The sequence below is a fragment of the Stegostoma tigrinum genome, chromosome 12 (assembly GCF_030684315.1).
Source record: "Stegostoma tigrinum isolate sSteTig4 chromosome 12, sSteTig4.hap1, whole genome shotgun sequence".
Classification (NCBI taxonomy): domain Eukaryota; kingdom Metazoa; phylum Chordata; class Chondrichthyes; order Orectolobiformes; family Stegostomatidae; genus Stegostoma; species Stegostoma tigrinum.
Genome location: NC_081365.1, coordinates 34,699,232 through 34,710,450, shown reverse-complemented (window position 1 = coordinate 34,710,450; position 11,219 = coordinate 34,699,232). Strand labels below are relative to the sequence as shown.

The window sequence follows — 11,219 nt, the reverse complement described above, 5'->3', positions numbered from 1 at the left end:
CCTAGCTTATTACCCACTCTTGTAGCCATAGTATTTATATCTCAAGTGCAGTTGTGTTTCTAGTCAATGTTAACCTCCAGGACATTCATACTGGATGTTAATTCAGTGATCAGATTGCCATTGAATGATGGTGGTTAGATAGGGGATGGTTAGATTCTGTCTTGTGGGAGATGTTCATTGCCTGGCATTGTGCAGTGCGAGAGTGTCTTGCATCTTGTCAGTTGAAGCCTAGATATTGTCCAGATCTTGTTTCATTTGCGCATGGACTGCTTCAGAATCTGAACAGTCACAAATGGTGCTGAATTATCATCAAATATCCTCATTTTGACCTTATGACAGAGGGAAGGTCATCAATGAAGCAACTGAAGATGGTTGGGTCTCGGACACTACTCTGAGGAAGTTCAGCAAAGATGTCGTAGAGCTGAAGGTTGACCTCCAACAACCATAACCATTTTCCTTTCTCAGGCATGACTCCAACTAGAAGAGCAAGATTTTCCTCCCAATTCTTATTAACTCCAATTTTTCTAGATGTCCTTGATGCCACATTTGTTGGAATGTGACGTTGATGTCAAGGGCATTCACTCTTACCTCCTCATCTCTGAAATTCAGTTCCTTTGTCCAGGTTTGAAGAAAATCTGTAACAAGGTTAGGAGCTGAGTGGAAAGAGATAATGGGAACTGCAGATGCTGGAGAACCCAAGATAACAAAGTAGGGAGCTAGATGAACACAGCAGGCCAAGCAGCATCTTAGGAGCACAAAAGCTGACATTTCTGGCCTAGACCTTTCATCAGAAAAGAGGAGCTGAGTGGCCTTAGCGGAACAAACTCAGCATTACTGAGCTGGTTATTGCTAAGCAAGTACTACTTGTTAGCATTGTTGATCACACCTTCAATCACTGACTAGAAGTAGATTGATGGGGCAGTAATTGGCTGGATGTGTATAGGAAATAACTGGGCAATTTTCCACATTCATGTAAATGCCAATGTTGTTGCCATACTGGAACAGCTTGGCTAAGGGAGCAGCAAGAACTAGAATAAAAGTCTTTAGTACTATTGTCAGGATGTTGTCAAGGCCCTTAGTCTTTGCAACATCCATTGTCTCAATGGCTGTTCATATCCGAATGTATTAATTTATCAACAATAGAAAATCATGGTCTGTAAGCAGCAGTCCCTTTAAGTGTGCTCTGAGAAAGTATCATTTCCCGTTGCGAGGACCAAATCATAGAAGTAACCTTCAAAAACTTTTTTGAAAAAGTTAGAATTTATTGTTCATGGTATACCATAAAATAATCTTCTCATGTTTTATTTCTTGGTATTAAGGTGCAATTAATTATTGAAAGGATTTTTTGTTTTGATAAAAATTTATCCAAAATCTTCACGATAGCCATCTTTCCCCAGGGCCAGTCACCCACATATGGCAGGTAGCATTTACTTTTCAACGGCCTTCAATGAAACGAGACCAATTGGGATTTTCTTATCAGCATTTAGGTTCCTGTAGGTGGCAGAACTGGCCTTCACGTGGCATACCTACAGATCAGAGTGCGAAGAAAACAAAATAGGCTTTCCCTGCCTGCCCAGATGGAGCAACAACTGCAAACTGCCCTATAGAGTGGTCTCTTCCCCACACTCTCCTCAAATTAAGTGGTGTCAAGACTGCAAAAGCCAAATTTACAAATTTAATTCTTGAAAAGTTTGGAGGGAGCTCTCTTTTTATTGTGTCCTTGTGCTGCATTCAAGCTCAAAAGGTCTCTGATAGGCCTTCCAGTTTCAAAATGCACTCAGAGCCACTAGGGTTAGAGCCTGTATGGGAGATCCTTCTCCACTGTTCAAAAATAAGAACAAGAATCACGCGTGTCATCTATAAAGACATCTAGTTAATTATTTTGTTTATTGGTCTGTATTTTCAACCAAACAGAATAAATGTTTCCTACAAAACAAAGTTTTGCATTCCTAACAAAATTCTCTGCGCCTTCTACCTTCAGCATTTTCCTGAAGGTATCATCATTCCAAAATTTCCATCATACTATCCAGGTTAACATAGATATCCATTGTGTTCAATAAATTCACTTCCATTGGAATGAACTTGGCTCTTATCCCATTTATATCCTGTAGCTCAGAGGAATTCCATCACTTTATCACATTTTTAAAACAGTTAACTGGTAGAATAACATTAGTGTAGCTTGAGGCAGGGGTAGCAAGCCCTTATTCATTCTCGACATCAACATCAACCTCAAACCCAACCCCAACAGCCCATCTCCACACACACCCCCTGCCCATTTCATTTCAACTGCACAGGATAAAATGAAGGCAAAATTTTTAAAAAAGCTCAGAACACTTCAAACAAACTTCTGTAATTTACCAGAAGTTAAACAAAATAGTTACATAAGTCACAGCAAAGGACATTGCCTCTCATCTCATTAAAGCTATGAGGCTGGCAGACTTGTTAAAAACATCAGTGTAAATCAACAAAGTTGTAAAACTCTCTTGCTATCCATACCTTACCTAAACTACAAAAAAACCCAAACATTTTCAAACACCAAATATGAATGCATAACAAATCTTAGGAACAGAAGTTTAAATCTGAACAATGACCACAGTCCAATACCTTCTAAGCAGTTTATTAGTTGTGTAACAATATGCTTTCATGTCTTTGTTACAGGTGATTAAATCAGATACCCCGTTTTTCCATTTCAAACTTGGTTTCTGCCCTTTTATTTAATGTGTTATGTTCAGTTTCGCAGCTCTGAACAGGGAGCTAACTGGCAAAGTGGGATTGAAATGGGGATTCATCACTCCAACTAGTCAAGTCCCTTTCTGCAATTATAATTGAACTCCTTGGCAGGTGGTTTCTCAATTGGAATTCTCAGAGTCAGCATGCTGCAACAATTAAAGCAGAAAACTTGACTCCCACTATTTGATCCAGTCTGTCAAAAATGAAAAATTACCTCCTGCTGAGCATATGTTAACCTCAAAGGCAGGATCCTCTATGTAAAAAAACTTCTCTCACCAAATACAAACAATAGCCTTTCAGACTGAAGATTACAAGTTTGGTAATTATTACACATTAAAGCATTTACACATTTAAGAAGTATGGTTATTCAAAATAGCTCTTTCCACAACCAATATCAATGAATACCAGAACATTTCACAGTTACTGGCATAAAAATATAGTGCTTTAGTACAAATATTTTAGAGTTCATGATAATACTAAAGATTATGAACACTGTACAATCTATTATACCACAAAGCTGATGTGAAGGTCTGAACATTATCATAATAGCAATAATGATTGTGGTCAACAAAACCCTGGTAAGTTGCTTTAGATAAATTCAAGTGTTCCAGGACTACAGTGATCCAGTCTTTACAGTGGATTTGTTTATTTCCATAAACATTTAACCAAGGAGCACTTTCTGCATCCGGTGCTGTGGAATGTTGAATTCATCTTCTGAGTCGCAGTCACTCTGTGAATTTGAGCTACAGGGCGAGAAGCATTGAGGAGAGCACAGGTAGTGCATTAGCGGGAGGCGGTACTTCCCACAGAAGTCGACAAACTTGATATGACGAACACAAGAGTCAAAGTAAACGCCTAGGAAACAGGAATTTTAAAAAAATCACAGTACATTTGAAATCAAGCAAAAAGCTTATTTCTCCCACTCCCCCACTTTCTTCTTTACCCAGTGCTGGCTGCAAAATCTAATTTATAAAATTCCACATGACTACAGAGAATATTACCCTGGAATTAACTGACTTGAGACTCATTATTTCAACCGTATCTTGTTCACCACTGAGGTACAAAAGATATTAAAGCAAAATGACCAAAAGATCAGTGATTCACAATCTAAGTGAGAATAATATTCTTAGAGAGACCCATCAAAAGTTCCTGCAGTTTAAATAATGCATTATCTTACAAAGAAAGAACCATTCTTGCAGCTTTAATTTGAAACTGCTTGGTGTAACTCCTGTTTGCTGGGCAGTGAATGACATGCATTAGACATTTACCAGACCATTGAGACCAAACACTCCAGGAATTGCCTTAACTCCTCCATCTATTGTGTGAAGTGTAGCTTGCAGAGAGCAAATTGTGGATTAAAAACTTCATGATAGACTAAATCACCACTATCTTACCTGCACACTTGGGATTTGGGCATTTGCTGGCTGAATCTAAGTAGGTGACCAAGTTTGCAGGCATGTCTTTCAGCGAATAGCATAAATTACGGGATTTCACAATCCGGCCAGCCAGCTCAAGTAAAGATGGCGGGTTATAGAGGAGGTCTTTTACAAATCGCACAACAAGTGGGTTGCCACGTAGGCTAAGTTCCTGTAGATGCACCAGGTTGAGGATCTCTCGAGGAAGATATGTGAGCAAGTTATTGTGAAGACTAAGTGACCGTAGCGAGTTCAGCCTGAAACATACAGAGGAAGTAACAGTGCAGCTTATAGCTATGAGTAGTAAGAAGCTTTTCACAGAGGAAAAGAAAAACTTAAAGAAAAATATTTCCATGATTATTCATTTAATATGAGACCTGTTAGCTTAGGTGGCTGGATGGTTAGTATGCAGTTCAGAATAACATCAGTGTGGGCTTAATTCCCATTCTGACGAGTATGACCTGCCCCCTTGCCCAGCCCTTTAGAAGGATCGGAAGGGCAAACCACTACTAATAAAAACTGTCAAGGAAACAGCTTAGGATGAAGCAGAATCAAACAAGCCAAGGAGGCGCCTTGGAATAGAACACATGAATGAATGAATGAATGAAATAAACAAACAAATAAATAAATAAATAAAAAACCCCGCAAACTGTGCACTTCCTACATTGTAGCAGCATTGTTTCTTATTTTCAGCAAGGATCTTAATTCACTTACTGTGCAAGCTGTGGTGGAAGGCCCTGGATTCGGTTGTCACACAAACCCAGATAGCTAAGGTATGGCAGGTTAGCTAGCTCCGGAGGGATCATTATGATTCCATTCCCACCTAGATACAAGAGCTCTAAGCTGTAGAAAGGACAGAAGATAGGTAACCATTATTAAGGCTTTATACACAAGACTGGGGAAACACTTAGCCAAATCTTATTGTTTTCCACTCGTCAAAGAATGTTTACTGTCCATAAATTAAAAATATTTGGAATTAGCTTGTAAAAATTCACAGAGGCACTTGTTGATGTGCTGCTTAGGGGGTTACCACATTTAAATCCATACACGATAGTGCCTGCCAATGCAGGGGTTCTAATTTTGTCCACTCTCTTGATTGACTCCTTATTAATGCCTTTTGAATGTACAGTCAGATGTACAGCACGGACAGCACGGAAATGGACTCCAGTCTAACTCATCCATGCCGACCAAATATCCTAAATTAATCTAGTCCCATATACCAGCATTTTGCCCATATCCCTCAAAACTCTTCCTACTTATATAGTCAACCAGGAGCCTTTCAAATATTGTAGTTGTACCAACTTCTAAGACCTCCTCTGGCAGCTCATTCCATACATGTGCCACCCTGTGTGTGAAAAAGTTGTTCCTTATATCCTTTTGTAAGTCCTTCCCCTCTAATCTTAAACCCATGCCCTCTAGTTTTGAATTCCACCACCTCTATCCATCCCCTCATGATTTTATAAACCTCTGTAAAAAGGGTCACCCCTAAGCTTCTGACACTCCAGGGAAAATAGCTCCAGTCTATTCAGCCTCTTCCTGTAGCTCAAACCCACCAACCCTGGCAACATCCTTGTAAGTCTTTTCTGAACCCTTTCAAGTTTCACAACATCCTTCCTATAGCAAGGAGACAACAATTGCACACCGTATTCCAACAGCGGCCTAACCAATGTTCTGGACAGCTGCAATATGACCTCCCAAATCCTATGTGCAATGCCCAGACCAATAAAGGCAAGCATACCAAACTCCTTCACAATCCTACCTATGTGCGACTCCACTTTCAAAGAAATTACAAACTGCTCTCGAAGGTCTTTTTATTCAGCAATACTACCCAGGACCTTACCATTAAGTGGAAAAGTCCTGCCCTGAATTGCCTTTCCAAAACTCCATCTGCCATGAATCAGCTTATCTGATCAAGATCCCGCTGTACTCAGAGGTAACCTTCTTTGCTGTCCACTACACCTCCAATTTTGGTGTCATCTACAAACTTACTAACCATATCTCCCACGTTCACATCCATATCATTTATGTAAATAATGAAAAGCAGCAGACCCAGCACTGATCCTTGTGACACACTGCTGGTCACAGGATCTAATCTGAAAAGCAACCTTCCACCACCACTCCGTCTTCTATCATCCAGCCAGTTGTGTATCCAGATGGCTAGTTCTCGCCCTATTCCATGTGACCTAACCTTGCCAAATGCCTTACCAAAGTCCACATAGATCACATCCATCACTATGCCATCAATCCTCTTTGTACTTCTTCAAAAAAAAAATTCAATGTTAGGTGTGACGTGATTTCCCAGGCACAAAGCCACGTTGACTCTCCCTAAATCAGTCCTTGCCTTCCGAATAATGCAAATCCTGTCTCTCAGGATTCCCTCCAACAACTTACCCACCACTACTGTCAGACTCACCAGTCTGTAGTTCCCGGGCTTTTCTTTACCACCAAATTCTTTTCTTTACCACCTTTCTTAAATAGTAGGACCATGTTAGTCAACCTCCATTCTTCAGGCATCTCACCTGTAGCTATCGATGATACAATTATCTCAGCAAGGGGCCCAGCAATTTCTTCCCTAGCTTTCCATTGAGTTCTTGGGTAACACCTGATCAAGTCCCAGGGATCTACCCACCTTTATGCATTTTAAGACATCCAGCACCTCCTTGTCTGTAATATGGACAGTTTTCAAAATGTCTATATTTATTTCCCCACTTTCTAAATCTTCCATATACCTTCTCCACAGTAAACACTGATACAAAATACTTGTTTAGTATCTCCCCATCACCTACAGTTCCACACATAGGTGGCTTTGCTGATCTTTAAGGGGCCCTATTCTCTCCCTTATTACCCTTTTGTCTTTAGTGTATTTATGAAATCCCTCTGAATTCTCCTTAACTTTATTTGCCAAAGCTCTCTCATTTTCCCCTTTTTGTCCTCCAGGATTTCCCTGTTAAGCATACTGCTACTGTCTTTATACTCTTAAGGATTCACTCGGTCCCTGCTGTCTTTCCCGACATGTACTTCTTTCTCATCCTTGACCAAAACCTCAATTTCTCTAGACATCCAACATTCCATACACCTACCAGTCTTGCCCTTCAACCTAATAGGAACATACTGTCTCTGGACTCTCGTTATCTCATTCGCGAAGGCTTCCCATTTTCCAGCCATCCATTTACCTGCTAACATCTGTCTCCACAACCATCCACCAACTTATGAAAGTTCTTGCCTAATGCTGTTGAAATTAGCCTTCCTCTAATTTAGAACTTTAACTTTTAGATTTGGCCTATCCTTTTCCATCACTATTTTAAAGCTAATAGAATTATGGTTGCTGGCCCAAAGTGCTCCCCCACTGCTACCTCAGTCACCTGCCCTGCCTTATTTCCCTAAGAGTAGGTCAGGTTTAGCACCTTCTCTCGGTGCTAAACGCTGAATCAGAAAATTTTCTTATACAAACTTAAATTCCTCCCCATCCAAGCCCTTAAATACTGTGGCAGTCCCAGTCTGTGTTTGCAAAGTTAAAATCGCCTACCATAATCACCCTATTATCTTTACAGATAACAGATCTTCTTATAAATTTGTTTTTAAAATTCTCGCAGACTATGGTGGGGGATGCTATTGTACAATCCCAATACGGTGATCAAACCTCTTTCATTTCTCAGTTCCACCCAAATAATTTCCCTGGGAGTATTCCCAGAAATATCCTCCCTAAGTACAGCTGTAACGTTATTTCTAATCGAAAACACTACTCCCCTTCTGTTTTGTCCCCTTTCAATCATTCCTGTAGCATCTGTACCCTGGACCATTAAGCTGCCAGTCCTGTCAGTCCCTGAGCCACGTCTGTTAAATTGCTATGACATCCCAGTCCCATGTTCCTAACCATGCAGAGCATATCTGCCTTACCTCTTCGGCCCCTTACATTGGAATAAAGGCAGTTTAATTCCTACCTCGTTTTCTGTTTGTTCCTGCCTGTCCTGACTGCTTGACTTGCTCCTTTTTCCAACTTTACCAGTCTCAGACTGATCTAACTCCACGGGTCTGCAAACCCCCAATCCCTTACTAGTTTAAATCCTCCCAAGCAACTCTAGCAAATCTCCCCACCACTATATTAGTCCCCTTCCAGTTCAGGTGCAATCCATCCTTCTTATACAGGACACTTCTACTCCAGAAGACATTCCAATGATCCAAAAATGTGAATCCTTCTCCCCTGCATCAGCTCCTCAACCATGCATTCATCTGCTCCATCCTGCTATTCCTACCTCACTAGCTCATGGCACTGGGAGGAATCTAGATTTTATCACCCTCAAGGCCTTCTTTTTAAATTCCTGCCTAGCTTCCTATATTCTCTCTTCATCCATGCTGTTAGTTTCAATGTATACAACAATCTCCTGCTTTTTCCTCTCCTGAGAATATTCTGCACCCTTGCTGTTTTGTAAATTTTTCTTAAACGATTTCTTGAGATACTTGAAATCAAAACAGCAGAAGCAGTAACTGTGCAGAATCACTGCCTCATCAGACAACAGTATAGGCTTCTTGCTCCATTTGAATCACTTTCCATGTGGTCTCCACCTTTGCTTCTCTTCTCCCTTGCTAAAGTTCCATTATTTTGATTTTTCCCCCCGAAGTTCCAAAACAATGCAACATCTTATAAAACAGTAACTACTTCCCCTAAAATTCAAAGGAATCAGCTCCAACACTGAAAGTGCCTCAAAAAAAAAGCAACAGCTTTTACAGCCAAAGTTTTTCCCTGTCCAGTACAAATATATTGCGGAGATTCTCTTTTATCTCATATCTAACTACATCCTCAAAAAGTATTTGATAGATGTCCCTCCTACAGGTCTATGTTGACTACTTAATCATTTTGATTTTATAACTGCTCTTTTATAGCCTAATAATAGATATGGGCACTTTCCTTACTGCTGATGTTACAGAAAATGCAGTACAGATTTAAGTGTACAGATTTAAGATTTAAGTCCTTTCTTAAAGAGTGAGATTATGTTTGCTATTTTCCATTCCTTTGAAACTGTAGGATTCAAGAAATTCTGAAAGATCAAAAACAATGCATTCAAAATCTTTGCAGCCTCCTCGTTTAAAACCCCATGATGTAGGTCTTCAGTTCCAGAGATCTGTTGCCATTTGGTCCTGTTTATTTGCGTATATTGATTTCAAATGCATCATTCTAGTTAGGTCCTTGGGTTGCCATTATTTTTACTAACTTTTTAAACTTTAAAAAATTTGTTTCACGTTTCTTCCATTATTCCCTATTACAATTTTACCTATCTCCACCTCAGTGGGCCATGTTTACTTCTACCAATTATTTCCTAATTATACAAGTACAGAAATATTTATGATCTATTTTATGCCTTTGCTAGTCTATTGTTATTTTTTATTTCCTTCCTATTCATTGCTTTGGTCTTCCTTTGCTGAATTTCTAAAATTCTGCCAAGCCTTAGGCTCACTATGCTTTTAGGCAGAATTGTAGGCCAGTGCACATTGGACAGAAATTATGTTAAATTTTTAAATACTAGCTATTGCTCGATTATCATCATCATGCCGTTGTATGAAGTTTTCCCATTTATCTTGGGCACCTCACTCCTCATACTAAATAGGTAAGCTATATTAAGACCAGGCAACTTTGAATAATTTTGCTAGTTAAAAATTTTAAAAGCCTTCAATGCCAGCAATGAAATACTTTCCTCCCTCAGTCTTTCTTCAGGCCTGAAGGGAGTGATGCATCGAGGTCTGTTTATAGGGAACCTGAATTCTCCATTGATCTTGCATAAGTCCAAACAATGACTGTTACTTTGTACCACGGACAGCCGTACATTCTCACTCAATAACTACATGAGTATTAAATGTAGCAAGGGTTACTGCACCAGGATTCTATTTATTTCTGGCAGAAATTGATTATTTCCAACTCTATATATCTAGAAGTGATATTGTACAACATTAATGTAGAAATAGAATTATTTATAATTTGTCCAACATGGTAGACAGATGTAATGAAGAACATGAAGCATGAAGAGCAATGCTCAGATATAAAAACAAAACGATACCTGGTGCACAAGAACTATCAACGTTCTTTCTCACTTTTACAGAGAAGAAGTGATTGGTAAATGAAAGCTACTTTAACTTAGCCAGCTGGAAGATTCCCAAAAGGGAAAGAATTTGGATGAATCGTAATCAAACCCTTGGTGATTTTAGGTTTATAACAAAATCCTGACCCAGCCTTACCAATGGTCAACACAAACCTGACCCAATCTCAACAATTAAAGACAGAAAACTAGCTCAATTTTAATAAGGAGAGATAGAAGATCCAAAATTGCAACTTACTAAGTCTCTACAACAGCACCTTCCAAATCTGCTGCCTCCTTCCATTGGACAGGAAAAGGACAGCAGTTTCTCTGCAGGTTACCATCCTGGCTTGGAACTATAACTGCTTTAACTTCAACGGTCATAGAGTGAATGTCCTGGAGGCCCATTCCTAACAACACCCTGCATGCACCACAAAGATTGCTGTGGTTCAAGTACATGTCTCATTACCATCTTCTCAAAGGCGATTAGTGATGGGCAATAAATATTGACTTTGCGAGCAATGTTTGCATCTCAAGAATAAATTGAATATCATCCTTAAAGGCACAACCCTGGTAGCCAGGCAGCAAAAGGCTTGTGAAGATGATGGTCACTTCAAACATTTTCCCCAATATTAACAGGTAAGTGAACTGTGACTCAGCCTGCTAGCAATGACTGTATTTATCAACAGATGTCTCAAAGTCCAAGGCATCTATAAGTTACAAATATATTTATTGTTTTGCCCATTCTCTACCAACTAAGTTCAATGTAGATTCCAAGGTCTCTCAAATCTGTTAAAATATGAACAAACCTCTAACATCGCATTTAGAAGGGACTATCCTGGCACACGTCCAACACAGTACAACAGCTATCTAACCAGAATGGAATCAAGTTTCATTAATCAAATTAAATAACCAACTGTGCACTCAAACATCATTCTGGGTTATAGGTCACATTTTCTTTGCTCCATGCTAATATGTGCCAATGATTAAAGATTTCCTGGTAACC

The 11,219-nt window shown here is 39.5% G+C and overlaps 1 protein-coding gene across 1 annotated transcript in view; it reads right to left on the bottom strand.

The window, feature by feature from the left end:
* Nucleotides 1–1,868: 1,868 nt before the first annotated feature.
* lrrc58b (leucine rich repeat containing 58b) overlaps nt 1,869–11,219 on the bottom strand; it is a 49,119-nt gene continuing 39,768 nt past the window's right edge. The window contains exons 2-4 of the mRNA XM_048540618.2: nt 4,860–4,988; nt 4,125–4,402; nt 1,869–3,585 (exon numbers count right to left, since the gene is read on the bottom strand). Of these exons, the coding sequence (XP_048396575.2) occupies nt 3,392–3,585; nt 4,125–4,402; nt 4,860–4,988 (601 nt within the window). The 3' untranslated portion in view covers nt 1,869–3,391. The remainder of the gene's footprint in view (nt 3,586–4,124; nt 4,403–4,859; nt 4,989–11,219) is intronic.